The sequence below is a fragment of the Crinia signifera genome, chromosome 1 (assembly GCF_055691185.1).
Source record: "Crinia signifera chromosome 1, ASM5569118v1, whole genome shotgun sequence".
NCBI lineage: Eukaryota > Metazoa > Chordata > Amphibia > Anura > Myobatrachidae > Crinia > Crinia signifera.
The window spans coordinates 264,300,906-264,327,971 of record NC_139217.1 but is presented as its reverse complement, the minus strand read 5'-3'; the positions used below and the strand labels follow the sequence as shown (position 1 = coordinate 264,327,971).

The window sequence follows — 27,066 nt, the reverse complement described above, 5'->3', positions numbered from 1 at the left end:
GATATATGATGATTTGTGGAAAATGCCATGCTTATTTTCCAGGAGTTTGCATCTGCTCAACTGATTTCCACTTATTGCTGTGATTCTGGTAGCACCAGACAGCTTTGCATAGCAGAAGGCCCAGCATGGTAATGTGGTTCAGACCTTGTTGAAGGTGTGAAAACCAAGCCAAGAAATAACATTATATATGGAATATTTACATTTCTTCTCCCTACTACATGGCAGCCATTACATTGGGTTTATCTCTCTCCTTCTTCTCCTCCTCCTCCTGATCTAGCTCCTCCTCCCTATATAGCTGAGTACCTCCCTTGTATCCATAGTGTCTTTCCTGTCTCCTCCGTCTGTAACGGGTAGTTTAGCTTAGTGTTTTGTTATTTTGTGTTCCAGCAAGCTAGTTTTGCTGCTGGACCCTGGGCATTGCAGGACTGGTGGTGCCTTACCCTATCTATGGTCTGGGCCGGTGGCATGGACTTTATCCGTGTGGGGCTGGCAATGCCTTACCCTGGACTCTCCCCCGGTGGAGCGTGGCATTGGTGGCGGGTGAGAAGCTTCCAGGGACACGGGGAGGGCAGCAGCATATCCGGCGTGGTCACTGCAGGCGGCAGTGTTTTTTATAAACAGGGCTCCAGTACGCATTTCTCCGCCTTTGAATACCTCGGCGGCTTCCTCAGCTGAGTTATGGAAGATGAGTGATTGTTTAACCTGGATTTGGTGGAAATTTTTCTATAAAACTCTAAACACCGGTGAAGGCAGAGTTTGATGCCTTGTTTGAGGATAGATCAAAGAAAGGCAGATGTTTTCCTGTACACAAAGTCGTTAAGGATATACTGTCTAAAGAATGGCATAATGCGGACAAGAGCGTTGGGGTCGTTTAAGAGAGTTGATAAAATGTGTAGGAATAATATGATGAGGACTTTATAAAGTGGTGTAGTATCCCGAAGATTGACGCAGCAGTGTCTGAGGTTACTACACGGACGACTATTCCGTTAAAAGGATGGAGCTTCCTTAAAGGATGCGATGGAAAATAAAATGGAGAGCGCATTTAAAAAGGTTGCATATTTCCAGTTCAGTTTCAATGAAATCAGGATTGGCCATAACCTCTTTCCAGAGCACTTAGAATTTGGTGCGCCTCGTTACAGGATAAAACTTCACGGGAGCAGGTCAGTAAAAACTTGGGTCCAGTTAGCAGTGGACTAAATTTGTGAAGCATTCTTGGATGTGCTGGACTTTTCGGCTAAGTCACTAACATCAGGTGTGGCGGCCAGAAGGGCCTTATGGTTAAAGTCATGGGCTGCAGACTCCCACTCCAAAAAAAAAAAAACACTCCCATATGAAGGGGCTATTCTTTTTGGGAGCAAGTTGGATCAGATGATCCAGAGAATGGGCCTTATTCTAGTTCACTCTTTCTGACAAAATCCTTCTTAGATGGACAAAACCATGTGCACTTCAGGGCGGCAGATGTAAAATGTGCAGAGAGAATTAGATTTGGGTGAAATATTTTGTATCTGTGCAGGGTAAATACTGGCTGCTTTATTTTTACACTGCAATATATATCTCACTTTGAAGTAAAACCCCACCCAAATCTAATTCTCTCTGCACAAGTAGAATCTGCCACACCTGCAGTGCACATGGTTTTGTCCATCTAAGATTTTGTCAGAGTGAACTAGAATAAGGCCCAATGTCTGGAGGCAATTCGGTGAGATTGCCGCAGGACAGAAGGGGAAGATTTCCTACTTATTCTGACAGACAGTCATTCAGGCAAGCCAGATTATACAGGCTTGGTAGGCCATTTTGTGAAAGGTACGCTTCAGGTACATTCCGAGTGTTTTTCGCCAATCTGTCATGCGGAGAGGTGAAAATTCCAGAGCTGGTCAAAAGCAGTGACTGTACATATCCCGTGGATCAAGTCCCAGTGGCAGGAAGGCTGTTAAAACTTGCACACGTTTGGGAACAAACCATTCGGGACAGATGGGTTCTGGAAGTGGTTACCACGGGGTATCGGCTGGAGTTTCTTTCAAGGCCAAGGATGGCAACATTTTTAAGTTCCAAGCTTCCTCTTTCAAAGACAGTGAGGGAAGCTCAAAATTTGAGTTTAAGGGGGCTAATTGATTTCGGGGCAGTCGAGGAAGTCCCAAATACAGAAAGGGGATTAGGTTTTTACTCTCGTCTGTTCATCATAAGCAAAGTTTCTGGAGGTTTCAGGACCATACTAGATTTAAGAGGTCTGAACGACCAGATAAGAAAGAGTTTCACATGGAAACTACCAAACCAAATCTATCCTGATGGGTCTCAGAAGGAACAACTATTTAGTGTCAATCTATTTAAAAGATGCTTACTTCCACATTCCAATTGCACCGAATGACAGAAGATACCTGAGGTTCTGCATAGGAGAAGAGCAGTACCAATTCACTTGCCTTCCATTCGGCCTCACCTCGTCTTCATGAAAGTCCTTTTGGTGTTAATAGAAAATCTAAGAAAATGGAAAATCATGATATGGGTGTACTTGGACGACCTCTTGATTTTGGCACAGTCAGAATGCGAGGTTATTGCAGCGAGAGATTATACCATTCAATTCCTTCAAGATCACGGGTGGCTTGTCAACTGAGAAAAGAGTCGACTTATTCCTACACAGGACATTCAGTTCTTTGGAATAGTGATAGACACAGTGTCCTTCCAAATATCACTGTCTGAAAAAAGATACGCAAAAAAATTCAGCAGTTGATTCTCTTCATTCGCGAAAACACCCAAGCAGCATTAAGGATAGCAATGAGCTTGCTAGGCATGATGGCTTCCGCGGTGGATATCATCCCCTGGGGGGCGAGGTGGAGGATGAGGCTGTTGCAGTGGATCCTCTTTTGTGTTGCACAAAAAGGCAAATTTCTGTGGGGCGACAAATAAAAGAGTTCCAGATGCAATAAAACACTCCCTTAGATGGTGGGAGAGTGATCGATTGACAGTGAGAAAATTGTCCCTAATGAGTCCCCGATATGAGATGATCACTACAGATCCCAGTACCATAGGTTGGGGGGCAAACGGTCTAGGCAAAACCTGTCAAGGGGTGTGGCCATCTCAAGAGGCAGAGTTTTCCTCCAATCAAAGGGAACTAAGAGCAATATGGCAAGCGGTAAAGTACTTCTGCGAAGATATCACAGGATTTCACCTACATATCTTTTCAGACAACGCTACAACAGTTTCATATATCAACTGGCAAGGAGGGACGTGACTTCAAGTGTGGTTGGAAGAGGTACGAGATATCATGACATGGGCCGAAGAGAATCTTCAGTCGATATCAGCTCTGCATGTGCCGGAAGAAGACAATCAAGTGGCAGACTTCCTGAGTCCCAAAAGTGTGGTGCTGGGAGAATGGGGACTGAAGGAGTCCCGCTAATAAGTCCTTTTGGCCAACCAGAAATGGAAATTATGGCGTCGTCATTCAACAAAAAAACTTTCTTGCTTTTTCTCCAGCTATCCAACACAGGGCTAGGGAGAATGGAGATTCTCCCTAGCATATGTCTTCCCTCCGTTTTCTCTGATACACAGGGTGTTGTGGAAAGTCAGAACAGAAAGGAGCCAAGTCATAATTACACTACCATACTGGCCCAGAAGGGCTTGGTTTCCTATGGTGGAGAGCATGGTGGTAGCGGATCCGTTGTTCCTGTCGAACTTCTCAGTCAAGGTCTTGTGAATTGCCAAGAGCCTCAGAAGTTGTTTGATGGCTTGGAGATTGAGAGGCAACAGTTAAAAAGTAAGAATCTGTCCCCAGATGTCATTAAAGTTCTTCTTCAGGCTAGGAAGAAAGTCTCATCGGCTATCTATTACAGAATATGGAAGATATTTGCAAAGTGCTCCAAGGGCAAGTTTGTATTTCCCAAAGCAAATATATCTCATGTTACAATTCCTTTGTGACGGATTCAACAAAGGGTTGGCAGCATCTACGCTGAAGGTGCATATTTCTGCGTTAAGTACATTACTGGATAGGAGACTTGCAGAACATAGTGTGGTAAAAAGGTTTTGCCAGGCTATTAAAAACATTTGACCGAAGATTAGGTCTATGGTTCCTCAATGGGACCTTAATTTAGTTTTGAATGGGTTAATGTCGGCACCTTTTGAGCCATTGGATAGGACCAATTTGAAGCTTCTGACATGGAAAGTTACCTTCCTGATAGCAATTACATCAGCCATAAGAGTGGGTGAACTGCAAGCTTTGTCCACAAAAGATCACTATCTAAAGATATTTCCAGATAGAGTTGTCCTTACAACTAAGCCATCTTTTTTGCCTTAGGTGGTTTCCATGTGAATCGGGAGATTGTTTTACCTTGTTTTTGCCCGAATCCTTCAAACAGGAAGGAAGAAAACTTACATACGTTGGGTGTGGTCAGAGCCATCAACATTTATTTAGATATGTCTAGCAGTTTTAGGCAGACTGAATCTTTGTTTATAATTCCTCAAGGAGCAAAGAAATGATTTGTTCCATCGAAACAGACTATTTCGAGATGGCTGATTAAAGTAATTTTGTTTACCTACACGAAGGTAGGACGTGTGGTTCCAGACGGTATAAAGGCACACTCAACTAGGGCAATGGTGGTTTCATGGGTAAGAGAGGCGAAGGTTTCAGCTAAGGAGATACAGTATGCCAGACGGCTACCTGGTCATCTTTGCACACCTTCTCCAAGTATTATGCTCTAGATGTGTCCGAGGCTCATTTTGGAAGTGAAGTTTTGCGACAAGCCTTGGCTTGAGGTATTGTATTACCCTCCCTACTGCTTTGGTACATCCCAATGTAATGGCTGCCATGAAGTAGGAAGAAGAAAGCTACGGATTATACTTACGATGATTACTTCACGGCAGCCCAGATTTAGCCCTCCCTGTGTATGGTTTTTTTCACTAGGATCTGAGGCGGAGACATTCAAAGACTATGGATACAATGGAGGTACTCAGCTATATAGGGAAGAGGAAGAGGAGGAGCTAGATCCTGGGGGGGAAAACTACCTATCTAATTGGTAGAGAGAGGGATGAACCCAATGTAATGGCTGCCATGAAGTACTCCGAAGAAAAGGAATTATTTTAAGTATAATCCATAGCTTTCCTTGTGTGAAGTAGCGGGGCTTCATAGCTCTTTTGTCTGCTTGTACTAATTTTGATGGACAGGCTGTCCATACACTAGTGCAATTCTGGCATTATTCACCTGATTTCGACAGATCGGGCTGAGACATTGTGTGAAAAAGGGCCAAATCGCATGTGTTTGATATCCGATGAGCTATTCCATAAGCATTTGATCTGGGTTGGAGATTGGACCGACTCAGACAGCCTCTCGGCAGTGTTGAATGGGACTGCATACGCTATTTCGTATGTAATACTGCTGCTCGGGAAGCTCCCGGGTGGTTCCAGGAGCATCACATGTGACTTCTACCCTTGGAGTAGTATAGTGTATGGGGGCATTAAGGAGAGTGGTTTAAAACTAAAGCTCCTCAAAAGGTTTATGTATCTGCTTTTTAATTTTCTTTTGGAAAAGAGGCAGATATTGTCTATCCTGGCTGTTCTAGATGTACAGCCTCCTTACATCCCTGTAGTTAGGACTATGGTATCTCAACCTGGGGATACCGTCATTGGGTCACCAGCATGTTGGTCGAAAGTCATTAGGTCGATATGCGGGAAGGTCGACATGGGGTTTTTATGGTTGTTTTTTTTTGTGCTGACAGGCGGTATTTCATGCCCTACCATCCACAAGGGCGTGGTGGGAGAATAAAATAGTGTGCTGAGCGTAGCGCTACGTTTCAGTGCCCATGTTGACTGTGTTGACATTTGGGACAAAAAATAGTGAAATAAACCCATGTTGACCTTTTGACTGTCGACCTAGACTCATGTCGACCTAAATGCATGTCGACCAACATGCTGGTGACCTAATGATCCATACCCCTCAACCTGATAGTGCTGATGGATTTCTAGCTTCCTCTGTACAATCTGCTGGATTCAGTGGTTTACAAGTTTGTAACATGGCTGTTTGCCAATGTGTATTGTCTGTCTGTGTCCTTTTGTAATCTTTCATGATGAGTGTGCTTAGGACCAAACCTTTTTGGTCAATTTGATTTACTGCAGGTGACAGATCCTGGCTAGAAACCATATGTTAACAACTCCCATTGATCATGGGTTGTCAGAATCTTGTGGGTTGATGTTCATAGGACCCAAAAGCTATTGGACCTTTTGCAATGTACATGTACACAAACATTTTCTCTCAATCAACCAGGAAAGAGGGGTATACATGAGGCAGGGATAAGATCTATCTGTTTTTTTTTTCCATTTGGTTGCATACTCCTATACTGTGGATGTTGTCATTGAACTTTTTCGTATATAAACATTTACTTTGTACACTACTTATACCCCTTTTACACCGCAACTATTTACAGGGTGCAATCCATTTTTGACCCAGTAATTATTGCGATGTGAAAGGGGTTACCGCGTCCCCTAAATGGGTAGTAACATGGCAAAACGAACCAGTAAAAAAAGCAGTCCTTACCGGTTCGTTGCCGTGTTGCTTGGCCGTGTAAACGGGTCGACCAATCTATTTTTCGTTCACACTATGGAGGAGGCTGTGCTTGGAGCAGCGCCAGCCCTTCTCCCCCACCCCCAATGACGTGCCGACTCCCTGCCGTGCCCCCGGATTATGTCACAGAGGTAAAATGATCATTAATGTTGAATTAATTTGAACTTCTAAACATAAAAGTAACAAACTATCACTAAATTCCTTCGTTATACCCAGCAATGAAAGAACTGAAAACCTGTTACATCTGTGGCAGCCATTTTGTGCTTGAACAATTATTGAGCCATCAAGCAATGTGGAACCTCACACATCACTAATGTCCCATGTTCCTAGTGATTTGAGTGGAAAACTATTTCAACCCATTAAATGGCTGCCCCTACAGTGTATAGTGGAAGGTCCACTTTGCCTGGCTGATTCCAGTATAAAAACTATAGGCACAGAATAAGCTACTGTATATGAATTAAGGAAGCCTTGATGAATCATACCTGTTAGCATGGCTGCAATTTTTGCAGATGGATAAAAATGTGTACTGCAGCTGGGGCTGATGTAACATGTGCAGAGAGAGAGAGTTACATTTGGGTAAGTTATTTTGTTTCTGTGCAGGGTAAATACTGCCTGCTTTATTCTTAAACTGCAATTTAAATTTCAGTTTTAACACACCTCACCCAAATCTAGTTCTCTCTGCACATGTTAAATTTGGCCCGCCTGCAGTCAGCAAGGTTTTGTCCATTGCCTTGCTACCAGGTCTGAATTAGGCCCATAGTGACAGCAGTTATAAATGGTCCCTTATAATGAAATGACCAGTGACATAACTCACGTCTGAATCCTGCAACTTGGTAGTTTGACACTTCTTCAGCCACGTCTTCTTCAGGTGTGACTTCCAGCTTGGGAGCAGCTTGGGAGGTGTCCTGCATAGAACAGGCGTGAAATTTAATGTTCAGAAACTAGATGTGAATTGTTTATTTAAAAAAGGAAAATGCTGTAAAATATCTTACATCATCGGTTTTCGATAGTTTATCCAGACCCAAAGGAGGTTCCTGGAAAATGTTGTCAAAGAAGACAATAAGTGTCTCCACAATGCGTGCTTGGTGAGGATAATCCACAAGGGATGATAGAGACACAGTGGCTTCAGTGGGACGTGGTCGCATCAATGCAGGCCCAAACACAATGCCTAAGTTACTGGGGCTCATCTTGTTGATGTGCTCTTGATCTGAAACCCTGCAAGAAAAAGGGGAATAACTATACTTTTAGGGCAGATATTAATGGAAACTGTAACTTCTAACACTTACAAATGTTTACATTTTAATACCATGATATTTGAATTTACGTGTAAATGTGCCATTTACCTATATTTCAAGCTATTGCCTGCAATGAAATCATCAAATTTAGCCACCAATGTATTGCTAAACAAATTTATCCTGACACAGACAGAGCAACGGGATTAGCCTGTGTGGGGTCAGTTTACACTACGCAAGTTAAGGGTAGATTTTTTTTTAACCTCTTTTAGGCAATCTGTCTAGATCTCTTAGAAATGAAGCACAAATTGCTCCGTTTGTACTTCCCATAGCAAAGACGATGCGTGACCCCGCTCTTGGCTGGCTTAGATATTTAGTGCATTTACTAAATATCTAGTAAGATCTTCGGGGCTATATTGCTTAGCACACATCGCTAAGCACAGGATTGCCCTGTGTGTATGCCCCCTTATTTATTAATATTTTCATAGTTCAGAAAATACAAGCCTCCTTTGCAAGTACCTGTAGTGAATTAATAAATGGATTTACGCAACTTGCCTTTTTATGTATCAATATTTTGAGAGGCATTATGGAGTTGGTAATTGGAGGGCATGTTGGTTTGTGTAGTAACATTTAGTGTGCTTTCAGGTATATTAGTTATAAATGTATGTGCTAATATCATGTAGCAATATACAAATGTATGGCCCAATAGTGGATTCCATTATGTAGTGGTAGGGCTACCATATCAGAGACACTATGAAGTGGCTGGTGGATTAGCCATATGTTTTCAAATACAGTATGTGTAACCCAGATCTCTGCCTTGCTACTATGTAATGTAAGTACTGGTCCATTATGGTGTGCTGAGGGAATCTTGTGTTATTTTATTCTTGTCTAGAATAGCCCCCACCCTAAGTACTTAAAGAGGGAGCATCAATTCAAAGGTATGGTTGCGATGTGTCTTTTAGGAGCAGTACATTGTAGTCAGCAATATTGCTGCTTGTACATCACAAAGGAGCTTAGAGGTGTGATTTTGGGCCTACTTTATATGATGGACACCTGTGCTATAATGTTCATCGGAACATACCACTGAATTAAGCCCCAAAGTGTTGTGTCCTTCTCTCCTTTACAACGGAAAAATTAGACAAAAATATTGATAGAGGTATCCCCCATAGCTGGCATACCGGCACAAATGCTTTATCAAGTACTGCAGTGTGACCTTGTTTTCATGAGGCAAATCCAGCAACAATTCTTTCAATTTTTCCACCATGACTTTTATCTCTGCCTCTGTCTCTTCTCCTTTGTCCTCCAGTCTGGATGCCTTGCCAGGTTCACACCCACGTAGACTTTCTTTTGCAAGACCCATGAGACCATTATACAGACGGAATGGCATCAGAGGCTCAGGGAGCTGAAATAGTGAACATATTTATTGCTTAAAAGACAGGGGATTTATTTATCATAAAATTAAAAGTATATGAATGAATAGTGGAACAGGAAAAGAAACATACAGGGCATTTTAGTAACAGGAGACGTAATCTACACCATGAATATGGCTTTATACTTACCTGTCGAAGATACAGTTTCAGGACATTGCTGATATCATGTGGTGATGCCTGAGAGAGTTCAACCAACTCCTTCCCATTTTCAAAAGCCTGGCATAGCTTCTCCACACGAGTCTTGACCCCATTCACACGATATATACCCTACAGCACAATCACAAGTATATAAACTGGCAGAAGGGAGCAATGTGTTACTATACAGTAATTCCTGCTACTGAATAGATGGACTACCGACGGTGTAGTGGCGGGCCAGCAGCCAAAAGTTATAATTCTATGATACAAGTAGCCCAGGATGGATGTAACTTGTAGTTTAATAATGATCATGCAATACGGCTGTTCTACAAACATATCAATAGTCTCACCTTCATAATTAATGCACGTGCTTCTATCTCTAAGACACACTTGTGGATGAGGAAGGGCACATGATCTGGAGACCTCAGCGATGCCTCAGAGAAGTTCCTGCCAAACAGAAGCAATCGACCCTGCAATTTCTTGTGACCACACTGTATGGCCAGAGTTTCCAAGCATTTTCTGTGGCATGCGAGTGAGCACTGAGAGAATAGAAAGAGGTGGGGAAATTAGGAATGTAACAGGGCAGAAATGTGGGTTATGCTAAAAATATAAAGTGCAGGAGCACATCTAGAACTTTGTGGTTCTCATAGCAACATTTCTGAATGGGTCCCTGCAGCAATACTTCTAGAGCAACACTTCTCTTTGCAGTGGTTATTCACTTCATGCCCCATAGTAGTGCCCTAGTTCATTTTAAGCCCCAGTTCATTTGTGAAGGACAGTAAAAACACCTGCACCAAACCTGTGTCCCACTCCCCCCTCACCTCCTCGCATTCTGCTCCCTGGAAATACACATAACTGTTACACTCCCGACACTTGCTTGGTGTCCGTAGTTTGCGTAGCCTGTGAGTCCTTGCAGCTCGCGATAACCCAACATTGCGGAATGGACCAGTAGAGCTTGTTACCTCCAAGTTTGCAGGGAGTCCATTAATGTCTAAGTAAAAAAAAAAAAGATGTGTTGATAAGTTAAGGGTAAAGTTTTAATGTAAACTTAAAGGAGTAGAAAAAATATATGATGTATGCTCACTAGGTGGCATGCTTATTCTAGGAAAGTGTTGCAGAGCACTGACACTGAACACCACAAATAAAAAAAAAAATCTTATAAAATTCACAAATGTATAAAGTCAAAGTTTGTGTGCCTTAGCGCTGGAACACAGGATGCTATACAAAGTCTGTACACAACTTTGATATTAGAGTTGTCAGGAGGGTCTTCTGGTGAATTCAAAGCCAAATAGTCTTATGTATCAAACACAGGGGTCCCACAACCTTTTTGGTTGGGGTGCAAGACCTAATTTGGTTTTGGCACCCCAAAATTGCTGACTGTCACTCCTAAGAGGCACCTGGACTTACCCGCCAGAACCACATATGGCATCACATTGGTGTAAAATGAAAGTGATAGTAAAGGGATATAGAGAATATATGTGATAAGTCTTACATAAGTAAGAGGTAATAATACAATGTTAAGGGGACCCAGCACTCACTACAAAAAACTAACTCACCTTAACATACAAATAATCAATTAAATAATGGGGTTTTAGTTCATGAATTGATCAATGCATTTAAGCTTGCAGCCCATCGCCAAGGGATCCCATTTCACTGCAAGTCCTACACTAACAACTGGTCTCTCAAGAACCTGGTAACTACTGACAAATCATAGCTAAAATGAACATACTATTGTAAAGCGCAACGGAATCTGCTGCGCTATATAAGAAACTGTAAATAAATAAATGTGTTCTTTCTTGGTTTAAAGCTCACCTGCCAACTACCTTAAGGGCTATTTCACACGCTCCGGCTCCTGCCGGGCGGCGAAACCCCGCATGGCAAAAAGCCGTGCCGCACACTGTAGTTAATAATGGACACAATTGTGTCCATTCATACGGGACGGCCACGTACCGGTTGCAGCGGGATCCCACCACTGGAAGGGACGGCTGCCGGGCTGTGGCCATCCCCACCATTGTAAACTGCTGTGTGCGGCACGGCTTCCTGGCCGTGCGAGGGTTCGCCGCCCAGCAGGAGCTGGAGCGTGTGAAATAGCCCTAAGGCTTTTAAAGAGGAGGGAGTCATCTAACACACCTGATTAGTATTAAAGGGGCAGCTGTCACAGGTCTCACCTGTCTCCCCTCCTCTTTTTCTATACATTTACACCATTCAGGATGTTGGGAAACCAGTGATTATGGTCAAAAGGTGACAGTATACCATTTCATAGACATTTTTTATATATTGGAACTGGAAGAGCACAAGGAAAGAACAGACTATGATGAAAGATTATGGACTGAGCTTCCTCTTTCAATATTGTATTTATCACATTCTATACTACATTATTTCTTATTATTGTTTATGTGTTATTTTTATTCCTCATTGGAACTGTGAAATAGAACCCTTAATATAAAGATGAATGTAACACACTACAGTTAGTTTTGTTGAGGAGAATTAACCTAAGTTCTAGTGGATGTAGCTTTCTAGTACATTGGTGAGTGGTAAGGCAGGACAAGTGTGAGTGAGGCTCAAGTGTTGTTGTGATTTTGAAACATACATTGGCAATGTTATAAGTAACATATTGTATAGTGTAAGCCACTGTGTGTGTTTCACCATCATAGTATTTATTTTCATTTGAAACACTATTGACTATGTAATTGTGTGTATGTATGTTTTATCATGCTGTAGGTAGTTAGGATTGAATTTAGGTATCACAATGTACAATGTCAACCTAAATAGCATATTTTAATGTTGAACCCCCTTTAACATGCCCACAGATGACCAGAGGGAAGAAGGCGAGGGTGTGCGAGGGGCCCTCCAAAGGATGCGCCAGCACCTGCTCCTCCTGGCAGCGGATGTGCAGGACCTCTGTGACCTGCTGCTATAAATGTTTTATAATTTGTTTTGTACTTAAATAAATGTTTATATGAAAGTTAGAAGTGGTCTGTGTGTTTTTGTATCATTTTACAGTATAGGTATAAATAGTGTTGTATATTTACAGTATGTAAGTTGCAAAAGGCATATACAGTATATAGATGGGTTTATTGCATACAAGTGCTAGAAAGTGAAGGGTAATGTAAAGATGTACATAGTGTGTTGATGTGTATGTGTGTGTTTGCATTTGACGAACAATTATGATCTAATATGCATACATAACACATGGGCGTAAAGGGGCAAGAAAGAATGATTTGCACTTTGCATGATGTAAGGGTTAATCTAAAGTGGTAGTAATGTGTTTAATTATCAATTCGACAATAATTGATGACCAATAAAAACAATCCCTTTTTTATGAGGTAGCCTAATTGCAGAAGTGTGTCATGTGTGTGATGTATGAGTTCCGATGACAGTAGTATGTTTTGCGGACATACCCCGCATCGGTGCGTACGGGCAGCTTCCCGTCCGTTCTGCCGCTGTAAGACCGTGCAGAATATGTGTGTGGCCACCGCACACGCACGGTTTGGATGTTGTCCGAAAACACACCCTCGTCTTAAAGAGTGAGTCCGTCCGAATGCGGAGGACCTGTGGGCGTTTGTTCTTACAATGTCCGCACAGCGTGGCGTGCGGTCCGCTCCGAAAGAATCTGGAAAGTTCCGCACCAACCAGAATAACCTCCTATGGGAGGAAACTGCAGTACCTGGAGGAAACCCATGCAAGCACGGGGACTAATCTAATAGCCAGTTGCGCTAGGTGTTACCAACCAAAAGACTGCCATAATATTGTGACTACCTTGCTCAAGTGCGGTCAATCTTTTGTTCTCAACATCTTCATTAGGTGACAGAGGCTGTATCGGTTTTTCAGGAAAACCTGCAAAGAGGAGACTTAATTTAAAATTTCTCACATTGCAATTTACATATTTAAAACATGTATGTTATTTGCATACATTATGAAATAAACTTATTTTCATAATTTGTTGATATGACCAGTGCCTTAATACGTGCAAATGTACCTGTGATTTCTTTGCTCCCTGTTGTGTCTCCCTCAGACATAGCACTTGGCCATGACTTATGTACTTGATGACCTCTGCCTCCTAATAATGATGAGCAACATTAGCCAAGAGCCACATCATAACATTACAGTTATATAAAAGTAATATGACTAAGGCATCACTCATAGAAAAAAATAAGTTAAATATCTTTCTGTGGAGCAAAGCCTGAATCTTTCAAGGATAACATAGCTACTTGAATATAGCATGTGACCACTTGAGGCTATACATACATTATATATACCGTATATATATATATATATATATATATATATATATATATATATATATATATAACAATACCAAAGTCGATACCAGCACTCAAGGGACTTATCATCAAACAATAGACAAACTCAGATGTCTGCTTCACAGACATCTGAGTTTGTCTATTGTTTGATGATAAGTCCCTTGAGTGCTGGTATCGACTTTGGTATTGTTATATTTGCGTTGCAGACGCATTACAAGGCACCAGGGCATATATTTCCTTTTCCACCTACGAGAGAGTGCCGACTTGAACTTTTCTTCTATATATATATATATATATATATATATATATATATATATATATATATATATATATATATATATATATATATATATATATTATATATGCTGTCTGAAGCCAGGTAACTCAACCGGAATGAGATACATGAAGCTATGATGTGAAATTATTGCCTGAAAATGGGAGGAGACAGTACCGGAAGAAGGAAGAAAAATTTGTAGAAATGGGAGGAGTCAGGATTGATTATTAAGCCACCCCCTCTGAAAAAAAAATCTTCTAGATCCACCCCTTCTGGTACATTATCTCTCTCCACGTTATCAGTCTGCAAAGCTTAGTACATTTCCTCCTTTGCCCCCAAATGTCTTATTTTTCTTTGTATTTTCTTTCCCTCACCTCTTCTCTCCACAGCACGCTCCTCTCCAGTGATTTCCTTATTTTCTGCAGTAGCAAAATCTTGGGAGTTGAAACTTGACTTTCTAGACCGAATGTATGGTGACCTAAAAAGATCATTCAAACTCTAACTTCCATATTGTAGATAGACAGATAAAAATATATTTTGAGATAGCTAGATATATAGATAGGGAATATAATAATAATAATAATAATAATAATAATAATAATAATAATAATAATAATAATTATTATTATTATTATTATTATTATTATTATTATAATATGATATTATTAATTACATCTGTAAAGTCATTGCATTAAATTAGAGGATTATGAAGCAGATTAATTGACATGGAATTTCATACATTGTTATCTGTGGTGTATATGCCTGGAAGTCATAGGAAGTTTCAGGTTCTGCTCCAGCTCCAAGCTGTCTAACATAAGATGCATATTGCTGTCCCAGATCATAGAGTTTACTGCTCTCACAGAGTGTCTGGAACCCAACTGGTAGAGGGGCTGTCTCCATGTGCATGCTTTGATAATAGGAGATTGTGGCCTAGAGGGAAGCAGGACAACTGAATCAGAATGACTAGTTACAGTAAATGGTATAGGGCCTAATTCAGCGTAGATTGCGAAGTAGAGAATTTGCATTCATTCGATTATTGAACAACTGCACGTGCCTAGTGTTCTCATTGCACATGCGATGTCGCAATTTGCAAATAAATATCCGTACACATGGCAGTCGCAGAGCAGTTTGATTGACAGGAAGCAAGCATGTAGGGGCAGCAAAATGGCCTTTTCTGGGTAGGTTTCTGATGTCAGCGATGACCCATTCCAGCCTGGTTGTTTAGCAGATTAGTGGAAGCCCCTAGACTTACTCAGATGGAAAAAAAATTCTATGGTTCGGTTTTTACAAATGCATCGATATTTGTATTTGTATTCACAATTTTGCAAAGGGCGTTTACACTTTTTGATCGTAGGCAACTGATTTTTCTTTAATTAGCATTCCATGCTGAATTAGGCCCATAATGTGAATAATACAAATTGTGCAAGGAAATATTGAGAGAAGAACAATAGTAGTTAAAATCACTCTATAGCAAAATAGCCACAGGAGTAAAAGGTGTGGTAGAAAACATGCAACAAGGTTTGTAAATAAAGAACAAGTAGTTAAAAGCACGAGCCATATCAGATAAGTGAAAGTATCCTTTAGAAGCTGTTTTTGTACCGAGCGCATAATCTGGTCAGTCTGTTTGATAATTTCTTGGAGTTGATGAAGAACATTCACTTTCACATCCTCCAACTCCTGTTTCTGTGTCTTGGCATCTGCAATGCATGTCCGGTAAGTGGCCATTGATTCCTCTGCCTGTGGCACCAGAAGCAAAATTTAGTGAGCATATGTATCAAAGCAAAGAGAGGAGCTACAAGGTGAACATTACAATATCATTAGCCAATGGGCCTGATTCAGAGTTGATTGCCTTCCCTATTCAATGTGGTAATGTGTAGAAATAACGGTCAGGATGAATGAAAGACCGTCTGGACTTCACAAGGACCAGAATTAACAAAATACTGCGGCTGGGCTGAAACTAGTGGTAACGGGTACTGTGGCTGGGCTGGACCCAGAGGAGGCTAATAATGTGAGCCTGCTATCAGCATTGATTTACAGCTCCCTTCCTTGCTTCATCTTATCTTGCAATACTCCTGAGACCTTCGCTTCGCAAGCCCAAACGCCAGGAGTGACCTGCGGCGATCCCCTGCAGCGTGAACATCGGGCCGGTGAGGGTGACGCTCCTCTCCCTCTTCAAACATCTAGAGGACAGCGGGAGACGGGAGAGCTACGGTCTGCTCCCGACGGAGGCTCCTATCACAACAGAGCCCCGCCGGTTGAAGCAGATGAAGTTCCCCGTTACAAGTCCATACACCCCGCTGGCGTCACCTCACATTCAGCACGGTCTCTAACAAATGGAGCAAAACTAATTGATATGGAAAATTGACTTTTCTATTGATTACCTGCCTAAAGGGACTGTGATAATAAATCATAGAAAGCGCTAATCTATTGAAACATCGGGGGAAATTTACTAAAGGAAATGTGTAAAAAATAGGTGTAAAAATAGGTGTATTTGTATCCAGAAATACACTTATTTTTTACATTTTCTATCCCAAAAATACGGCAATTCGTATTGATGTGCTATCAATACGAATTGCCGTATTTTCGGGATAGAAAATGTCAAAAATAAGTGTATTTCTGGATACAAATACACCTATTTTTACACCTATTTTTTACACATTTCCTTTAGTAAATTTCCCCCGATCATATCTACTGTGATATCAATGCTGAATATCTATCGTTTTTAATATTATAGTTTTATATGTATGGTTATGTGTATACATTTTTTATATCCTTTTTTATATTAAATTGAATGGATCAACACAGTGCGCTCTCTTTATTTAGTGTTGCTTGTTTTTAGTTGAATTTATTTTCACTTGGGAGCAGCATAAATATTGAACTGGTGCTGTGATTTGTTAATTAGTACTTAATTGGCTGCGCCTGATATACCTAGTGTATATAATCCTTTAATAATGTTACTAGGCTGGACAGGGGCGTAACTAACTATTCATTGCCCCCCCCCCCCCCCGCCGCACGTTTATTTGGCCCCCCCCATCTAACCTGCCCCCCCTTCTTACCTGCGGTCTGCGTCTCGCCGGCTCTCTGTCGGGACCTTCCTGACGTCACGGACCCGGCCGGCTCCTGCTGCTACAAATGAAAACGGACTCTTAGAAAATGGCTGCCCCCATACTGCAGACAGAAAACTGTCTGCAGTATGGGGGCAGCCATTTTCTAATTGTCAGTTTTCATTGCAGCAGGAGCCGGCCGGGACCGTGACGTCAGGAAGGTCCCGACAGAGAGCCGGGCGAGACGCAGACCGCGGGTAACTATAGCCCCGCAGCCCCCCCGGCGGCGCCCCCAATTTCTCTGCGCCCCCCCCCGCAACCGTGGGGGCTGCGGAGCTATAGTTACGCCACTGAGGCTGGACCCAGTGGAGGCTGGTACTGTGGCTGGGCTGTAGCCAGTGGATACTGGTACTGATACAGAGACAAGGGAATAGTCTGGACCGAACACCAGGAGCCGATCAGGGGCCGTGACAGGAAAGAAGTTGTCTGGTCTGATGAAAAAGTTGGTTCGATGTGTGAAGGAGCATTTTTTTGGGACAGACAAATTGGAGAGTTGATCAGTTGGGTGGTTAAAGGAACATTGGTCTGATGTATGGCCAGCATAACTGATATTATACAAGAGATTAGCTAGACCAGTGATGGCTAACCTTGACACTCCAACTGTTGTTGAACTACACATCCCAGCATGCCCTGCATCAGTTTTAGCATGCCAAATAGTAAAACTGTAGCAGGGCATACTGGGATGTTTAGTTCAACAACAGCTGGAGTGTCAAGGTTAGCCAGCACTGAGCTAGACAGTGCAACAGTGTATGATTGGCACTCCAGGATTCTGCCATTGACCTCTTTAACGGGGCTATCTACCAAAGCATGGAGAGAGATAAAGTGGAAAGAGATATCTTATCAATCAGCTTCTAAAGCCATATACACATGGTTTTGCAAGGTAATTTTGACTAGTCAAAATTGTGTAGAAGGTTAGCCAGAATTGCCCCATGTTTACACTGCAGGGGATGCAACCCCACGGCATCGCTATTACCTTGCCAAATAGACTGTGTACTTGGCTAACGACTGGGGATTATATATCTCTGGCTGCTACATCTTGCTTTTGACTAAGCCAAATTGCTTAGTCAAAATCTCCCAGCCCGAGCCTGTGTATACACCACTTCAGTCTCAAATCACAGGCTCTGTATGAACAAAAATTCATGCTCTATACACACTAGGTGTTTTTCTGAGCGGCATCTTTAAAATAAAGTCTAGTGTGTATGCTCAATATCGTCAATGATGTGCGCACCTTCACATCGTTAATGACCCCCCCCCCACCGTTAGCTGAACATGCAGGTCAATTTTGGTTATGTGGCCAACTATCTGCATGATCTACGGGGTCCTGGTGATGTCACTGAATGATATCGGTAATGATGTGTGTAGGCACAATATTGTCCGCATGAGGGACCGGCGATATCCTTAACAATTGTCGGTCCCGTCTAGTGTGTACAAGACTTTAGGAGCCGATTAGTTAGTATTCTTTCTCCACACATTCATCAAATCCCTCCAATCTATTAACCCATTCTTACTCTGTTCTTGGCTTCTTCTTCAGCCCTCCTTTTCTTGTCAACAGATTTAGTTACACCATGACTCTGCTCCTCCTCAGCCCGCGCTGTGCTGTACTGTGCTTTTTCATGCTCTTCACTGCGCTGCATGTATGCCTGCTTTGCCTTCCTAAGATTGGTTTCCGCCTCCATCTAGCAGAAGTGGGAGAGTTTACAACGAAACTAGGTGAAGATAAATCTCCATGCTGTTGTACAAGAATGGCCATACTGTGAAGCCGAACATATAGAAAAGAGTTGCAATACATACGTAGCACCTACCAGTTTGCGCTGAGCTCGCTGCCACTGCTCCTTTACCTCCTTTCTGCGTTTCTCATGTTCCACGCGCCGCATGTTTACTGGCTTTAGAGAAAATAGAACATTTTAAATACTTCTTAAAGAATTTGCATAAACAAGATCATCTGTAGGGTTATATAATACAGTATATAGTGTATACTCTTCAGTCCAAACCATCAATGGTTGTGAGCATGGTACATATTTTAACCAATGATCAATTATACATTATATACCTGTAGAAAGGTCTGCTGCTGGAGGGTCAGTGATGTGTGCAGCACTCCATATGCATGGTCTTGGTCCTGCTCCAAAGCCACAGAATAGATGGACTGAAAAGGCATGTGTTGCTAAGAAAGAAAAAAATCACTAGGATCAGTTGCTTGTTGAGCCTGGACAAGGACATATCTATCTGGAGTCATTACCTCATGGGGCCCTAGGCAAGATACCAGTTTGGTGCCTTCCTTCCTTCCACAATTGTTGCACTATTTTTTGCTGCAGATTGCAGGCAGCATTGATAAAGTAGTACCTTGGCGTACGTATGGTCTACCGAGAACATCGACATTGCATACAAATCTGAATCTCTATGGGCCAGATGTATCAAGCTTCAAAAAGTGATAAAATGTAGAGTGATAAACAGCCAGCCAATCAGCTCCTACCTGTCATGTTACAGGCTAGGTTTGAAAAATGACAAGTAGGAGCTGATTGGCTGGTTGTTTATCACTCTCCATTTGATCACTTTTTGAAGTTTGATACATCTGGCCGTCTTTTGGAAGTAGGCCTAATACCTGTGCCACCTTCAAAGTAAACTGCCTGCCTGCTTTATTTTACAAACATTTTTCATCATATCAAAGAACATTGGGAGTGCGGGCAGGTCCATGTGATCTCATGACATCACGCGGAAGTCACTCAATGCTCCACTGGAAACTATTTGGATGTGGCCAGGATGTCTTTATAGGGCCCCTTGGGAACCTGCTGAGCCCTAGGCAGGCACATAAGTTGTATTGTGGAAAAAACACCTCTGAATCAAACCATCCTCCCAAATTTTAGTGGGCATACTGGCTCAGAAGGGTTTGCAAGCATTCCAGTAGCAGTGGACGCCCGTACTACAAACACCCTCTAGAACATTATTCCGGTTTCTTCTGGGTACCCCTTTATATAATGGTCAAAAGGTATTTGTGGGCAGCTGAGAAATTAATCTTTTAGGTTGCACTAAGGTATTTCCTATGATTGTTGTTACACTATATGGCATAATAAACACGGATCAGCCATCTATTAGGCAGCAAGTGAACAGTCATCTCTTAAAGCCGATGGGTTGGAGTAGTAAATAGAGAAAGTGTTTGGATTTTAACAACTTTGACAAGGGTCAAATTGTTATGGCTAGTGGACTAGGTCAGAGCAACTCCTAAACGACAGGTCTTTTGGGGTGTTTCCAGTGTGCAGTGGTTAGTACCTACAAAAAGTGGTCCAAGAGAGGAGAACAGTTGAACCGGTGACAGGGTCATGGGTAACCAAGGCTTTTTGATGAATGTAGGGAGCAAAGGCTAGCCAGTGTGGACCTACTGTATCCCATGTCTGCCTCTGTCCAGCCTCCATTCTCTGTCAGACCTCTATCCCGCCTCATTCCCAGAGACATGCCACACGACTGACTGAAATAATTATGTATGCATGGGCATATATAGATAAATATATTAGAATTGCATGTCACCGTAGGCATGTAGGTGTGACCAATTGATTGGTTAAAATAGTGGGGAAGACTTTGGGGTCAGTAAAGCCTTAATCCAGCTCTGGTCATGGTTATAGGAGAATATATTTTTGCAAAGAACAACTTTAACAAAAAATATGAATGTAGCTGAGGAACAATTCTATAGCTGCCAAGTAAAAAAAATATAGGGGTGGTGGCGGCGCTGGGACATGGGAACGCCCAGCGTTTCATGAGCATCCCCACATGGGAATGCTGGCGGGACTCAGTGTGCGGGGGGGGGGGGGCGGCGGCTTATGTCACATGACTACCAGCCACCCGCCATGTCTTCGTCCCGACATCCACTGTCTTATATTTGCAAGCCCAGGAGAAATCATTCCATGATCGCCGAACATCAAATGATTTCTCCTGCTGCGGGCACATGCGAGGGGATTTTCATAACACATCCCCTCATATGGTTGCGAGCGGAAATGGCGCCGGGAGGGTGTTTCGGCGGGGTGGGCACTCTGGGACTCAGTAAGCTGTGATCTTCGCAGTTTACCGAGTCAACCAGAATCAGGCCCATAGTTGCTATCTATTTATTTTGTACCATTTCCTGGGTTAACTGTTTAGTAACATGTCATGGATCACAGTCAATATCAGAGACCTCTTAATGCTAAAATAAAGAATAGCTTTTGATAATAAGTAGTTTATTTAAGGAGTATTATTTATTAAGGTGTTCTTTATATAACAAATATACTTTCTGCACAAGGCTTATTTCCCCCAGTAAAAGCATGTGTGGTCCTTTAGCATGCGATGTATCATATGCATCCCACAGCAAGTGCTCCCGCATCTGATCAATTCCCATACATCTGTATTGTATTGGGGCAATCCACGATCCGGCGACAGTGTGGGATCAGTTATATTAATCATGTGTAAAAATCCCATTCCCCACTCCTGATTATTTATCAGATACACCGATGGATTGCCGATCATCAGTGGCCACTGGTCATCGCATTCCAGCAGGTCCGGGGATTGGTGGATCACCACGCTGATGTATGGGCACCTTTACATTAAAATAATCCTCAGGGTTTGGGAGTTAGTGGAACATTTATTTAATTTTTTTCACTTACTAAAAAGGAAAGGAAAGAATCCCATCCAACAAAAGTGATTTATTATGTGTATAACAACAATTGAGTACCACAAACAAGTCACTGTATCACCCACCACTTGTCACTATTTGTGTCCTCTTACCGCTTGAATCAGGGCAATTTTGGATGTGTTAACCAACTTCTGGAGTCCCTTGGCATATTCCATTTCTGAAGTAATAAGAGGAGTACCACAGAGTCATGGGAGAGAAGACATGAGTGAAGAAGTATATGCTGCTGCTGCTGCGAGCGCATTTTCATGTTATGCCAAAGTCGCACCTGCCACTTTTGCTAATGCTAGTATCGCCCTTCCCCTTGTGTATAAGAAAACAGTACTTGTGTATTATCACGGTGCCCACTACTCCATTTACGTAGAGGGCTATTGACGGTAGTGAAATCACATCGCATCGCATTGCATGCCATATTGTATGGCATGCGATGCGATTTTCCTATCTAATGAATTCACTGCTCTGTGTCAGTGAATCCATTAGAAAGATAGGATGCGATAAAATATCGCATCGCATGCTATTATTGTATGGCATGCGATGCGATGAGATATCGGTTCTGATGGAACCTACAATAATGGCATTTAATGGTAAAATTACATATAATGTAATTTATTTAGGCCCGCCACCATCCACATCATCCCGAAGCATGGCGAGCGGCGGCGGTACGCGTCCGACCGACCTTTTCATACCCCCACTATCCACGTCGGCGTGGAGTTGATTTTATATGGTGTGGCGAGCCACCGAGCCCGAAGCGCAGCGTGCTCAGCGAGGGGACGCGCAATACATGTAACATAATACACGTCCCTTCACGGGGCTCGCTGCGCTTGCCACGCTTCGTGCGATATACTTGATACTTCCCTGTTTTCTGTGTGCATTTCCCCTGTATCACCATATGGGTTTGGGAAATACAGACATCTTTTTTATCCTGACCTTAATCCTGAAACAATACTACATATTGATCTTTACAGTTATGCCTAGGGGTTCCCTCATCTGTAAATTTGCCTCTGGGTATATGGTGTAACTGCTGGGATCCAAGAACATCTTGAGACCTCTGATAGTGATGTGCACTATATGGATGTATAGGGTGTTTGCCTCGGGAAACCACTGGTGCTACTGAAACAAATATTCTCTGTTCTCACGTCTGCTGCAAACTAAGGCCCTTATTCTGATCGGTGCGGATATATCCGCGTGCGTTCGGCCCGCCAATGTTTTGTGTCTGCGCATGTGCAGAGGCGTCTCAGCGCATGTGCGAGCGGGGTGTACGGCCAAATCCCGCATGATCTGTGAACACTCCGAACAGGGGGTGGAGAGGGGCGTGAATGGCTATTTAGGCTCATTACCATATGCATACGCCCCGCGTTTCATGGGCGTTCCCATGCAAGCGCTGGGCGTACGTATGGTAATGCGGTCGTGACGCACGTGTATGGGGCGGACATATGACATCGCCGGATGTCAGCTGCCCGCCCAGATTCCTGCTTTTGCACGGAAACATGTCCGTGTGGTCTGAGGTTGCGGGAGCTGGTGGAGCATTCGGTCCTGCATTCGATGGTCTGTGACCATCGAATGATGGAGGAGGTTCTCTTAGATGGAGGAGGCGTATTCCGTGAAAAATACACGTGCGGTCCGTTCGGCCAGCTTCTTACCGCATACGGACGGAGTTGGCGATCCGTATGGAAGGCGGGGTTTCGCACGCACGGTCCTGGCCGCATATTTGGCTCCGGCCGCACCGATCAGAATAAGGGCCTAAGACATAGTAAAACATATTAATAAGAAAGTTTGCTGCCATCTCACCCAGAATGGTTCTTTTTTCTATGTAACTTGTCAAATCTTTCATGTATTTTGCAAGGTGTTTTGCATAGAAAAATGCAGCTCGTACACCTCCCTCGCTCCTCTGTAGGATGATGTCCACATCCTCACCCAAAGGGCTACCTGTAACCACACAATGTCAACAGTTTTGATGATATTATGGTTAAAAAAACATCAGAATTAAACATTATTTTACCAATCATGTGATCCAACTGTCAATGTCTTTCTTTCGCTCCATACCCCTACTGCTCTCACCTGCATCCATATACTCTGCATTGGGCAGTGTATGCTCCCCTCCAGAAAGACCACCATATAAGCTTTCCATGGACTGTTGGGAGACAAAGACTTAGGATCAAATGTAAAAGTCCTAAAATAGTAATGTGCAGAAAAATGGAAGGATTCTGACATTAAGTAGATGTTGGATACAAATAGAAAAAAAGTCACAGAGAACGAGGTGTACTAAGCCTTGAAAAGTGTTAAAATGGAGAGTGATAAACCACCAACCAATCAGCTCCTACCTGTCATTTATCAAACACAGCCTGTGATATGGCAGTTAGGTGCTGATTGGCTGGTAGTTTATCACTCTACATTTTATCACTTACTGGGGCAGATGTATTAAGCCTTAACAAGAGATAAATGCAAGGGTGATAAAGAGAGATAAACGTCCAGCCAATCAGCTCCTTACTGACTTTTTTCAAACACAGGCTGTAACATGACAGTTAGCAGGTGATTGGCTGGACGTTTATCTCTCATAGGGGGAGATTCTCTAAGAATCTCCGCCCCCCTTCGCCTTTCTTCGCAATTATAATTATCGCATATGTTCTAACATATGCGATAATTATAGCAAAGGACAGCTCTTGCGTTAAGAGCTGTCCTTTGCGGCGAGAGTCGCCGGGTCCCAGCGGCTCCCCCCTCCCTCCCACACCCGGCGCTGCTGCTGCTCCTGCTGCTGCTGCGCCGGGCTCTCCTCCTCCCCGCACCCGGAAGAGGATCAGTGCAGGGAGGAGGTCACAGGTCCGGGCAGCACAGGTGAGGGGGGAGGGGGCTATGCGGGGGTCCGTGCGGGGCTTGGGGGGTCGTTGCGGGGCGGCGGTGGGGTGCGGTAGAAGCACATTGGCTTCTATGGGGCATTGCCAGATTTTTCTGGCGATGCCCCACGCCGCGGTAACCCGGCGGGGGATGCTTACAGCATCCCAAAATGCGGTAAAAACCCAGATGACGGGGTTTTTACCGCATTTTTAGCTTAGAGAATCTCCCCCCTTATCACCCTTGCATTTATCTCTTGTTAAAGCTTAATACATCTGCCCCTTAATGCTTAGTACATCTGGCCCATAAAGTAACAAGAAGTAGATAAAAACTACTGAGAAGCTACTACTAGTTGATTTGTTTAGTAAACATAAACATGCCCAAGACTAAATAAAAAAATAATGTACAGTATATACCCAGTATATTTCAATAGTTTGCTCTTATGCATAATTTTTTTTCTATGTATATTTCAGGTATTCCACTGCCAGGCTCCCCCCGGCAGTTTCTTTTTTATCAGCGACCATCTCTGGTCGCTGATGCAATTGGAATACCGAGCGATATATCACAGCTCACACAGGGCGGAATGTATTAATATACATCGCCGCCCTTCGCGTAACAGCCGCCGTGATGCTGCCGCATATGTACTAACATATGCGGCTAGCATTGGGTTGCGGTGACGGAGACCCCCGCGATACCTGTAATGTGGTCTGCGGGGGTCTCCGTCACCTCCCGGCGGCTGCCAGCGTCACCCTGCGTCTCCTCCTCCCCCTGCAGCCGGATGCCCTCCCAGCTGTGACACCTGGGGGAGGAGGAGATCAAAGGAGGATGGGAGGGGGGGGGGGGGGGGGCGCGCGGACGGTGAAAGAAGCCCATAGGCTTCTATAGGGTATCATGCTACAATGCGTTGACGGGGCAGCAGGGTTTTAATACATAGGGAAATGCGGTAAAACGGGTGTTTTACCACATTTTCCCGTTAGTACATCCCGCCCACAGAGTGATACTGCTTAGCGATGATTTTCTGATTAGCTGGATTGCCCATATACACGTAACGAGGTGTGCTGAGCGATCTGATCTAACCACTGTGTTCTTTATGTACATGCAGAAGATCTTTCTTTGATCTTGACTGCATGTGCTAAAGATCTAAACAGGCGGGACCATGCATTGCCATTGCTATGGGACATACACAAGAGGGTGAGGTGTTCTTAATTTCTAAGCGATCTAGACAGATTGCTTAGAAAACAAGGGGAAAAAAATCACCCCATAAGTATGCCTCTGTGCAGGTATAGACTACATGAATAGTATTAGAGATCGAGATCGGGGATAACATATGAAAGGATTGGAGATAACATATTAGATAACATATTAGATAATGAGGATTATTAGAGGAATGACCGCAGAATGTCACTAGTATAGTACATTATGAGTCACTATCAGGTGACAATGTCTCACCTGGCTCTGGTCCCCAGGTGGTAAAGATAACAATGTGCTACTGTCCACTTCTCCCATAAGGAATTCAGAGATTCTGGAATACAGATAAAATACAAATAAAAAAGACTACACCATGAAGGCAACAAACAAATGGCCAAAATTCCATTTTCCTATTCCTTCCCTGTTTATGCAATAAGGTTCAGTAATATATTTTCACCCTGGTTCTCACAACCTCCCTTCTACTCACGTGCTGCTGAAGCACACGGCCATGCTCTCCAGAGCCTTCTCGAAATCTCGCTTCTCATTCTCAGTGCTTGCTTCATAGTGGAAACCTGGGTACACAGAATAGAGGAGATACTGATGAGTGTCTAGGTATATGAAATATAAGGAAAGTAGAAATTAGAGCCAGCACTTTCACTGACCTTTGACTTTAGAAATAAGAGTTCCAGCTGCAGTTAAGGTCTCCACAGTGTTGAGTAGGGGATATTTGTTGATCACCTGGCGAAGGATTCTCAGTGCTTCCCCAAGACACTCATGGGCCAGTGGGCGTCGGGGCTCATTCACCTCTGTGAACCACAAAAGAGCAGGTGCATTATTATATATTCATATAACTACGTTAAACAGATCATGGTTTTGACTGGTTTTGCATCACTGTCAACAGTGATTTGGCCAAGAGTTGCAAGAATAGGAAAAATATGAGTAAAGGTGATAGGAGGGTTGGAGAAAAAACAAAGAGGGAATTTACTATTTTTTAGCTTTTTTTCCACTAAGAAAATTCTGAAAAACTGGCCTGTGTCGCCCATCATTGCATCATCTTCTATACCAGTGGTTCCCAACCTGGGGTACTAGTACCCCTGGGGGTACTCTGCAGACCAGTTGGGGGTACTTGAAAATAATATTGGTAATGGAGGAAGATGAAAAAGTATTTTGATGGCAGAAGAAGAAGACCCATTGCTACGGAGAAGAACCATGTTGTGTCATGGTTCTGTCTTCAGCATCATCAGCGTCTCATTGTGCTTTTGCCTGACCAGTAATCCAATTGGAGCTACCCGTGCTGCCCTCAGACATCTGCGATCATCTGCCCAGCACTGACATAGATGGAGGAAGCAGCGGCATTAATCCTACAGGTGTGAGTGGGAACCCTGGAGACAATACACAACCAGCGGCCAGACACGGAAGG

The 27,066-nt window shown here is 43.1% G+C and overlaps 1 protein-coding gene across 1 annotated transcript in view; it reads right to left on the bottom strand.

The window, feature by feature from the left end:
* ARHGAP45 (Rho GTPase activating protein 45) overlaps positions 1-27,066 on the bottom strand; it is a 71,187-nt gene that overhangs the window by 3,382 nt on the left and 40,739 nt on the right. Inside the window, exons 3-22 of the mRNA XM_083182330.1 lie at positions 26,309-26,452; positions 26,134-26,218; positions 25,908-25,980; positions 23,688-23,760; positions 23,418-23,555; positions 21,725-21,789; positions 19,029-19,139; positions 18,781-18,861; positions 18,487-18,654; positions 15,474-15,611; positions 14,614-14,804; positions 14,249-14,352; positions 13,318-13,398; positions 13,098-13,175; positions 10,160-10,329; positions 9,689-9,877; positions 9,333-9,470; positions 8,952-9,175; positions 7,534-7,756; positions 7,356-7,446 (exon numbers count right to left, since the gene is read on the bottom strand). Coding sequence (XP_083038456.1) covers positions 7,356-7,446; positions 7,534-7,756; positions 8,952-9,175; positions 9,333-9,470; positions 9,689-9,877; positions 10,160-10,329; positions 13,098-13,175; positions 13,318-13,398; positions 14,249-14,352; positions 14,614-14,804; positions 15,474-15,611; positions 18,487-18,654; positions 18,781-18,861; positions 19,029-19,139; positions 21,725-21,789; positions 23,418-23,555; positions 23,688-23,760; positions 25,908-25,980; positions 26,134-26,218; positions 26,309-26,452 — 2,565 coding nt within the window. The remainder of the gene's footprint in view (positions 1-7,355; positions 7,447-7,533; positions 7,757-8,951; positions 9,176-9,332; positions 9,471-9,688; positions 9,878-10,159; positions 10,330-13,097; positions 13,176-13,317; positions 13,399-14,248; positions 14,353-14,613; positions 14,805-15,473; positions 15,612-18,486; positions 18,655-18,780; positions 18,862-19,028; positions 19,140-21,724; positions 21,790-23,417; positions 23,556-23,687; positions 23,761-25,907; positions 25,981-26,133; positions 26,219-26,308; positions 26,453-27,066) is intronic.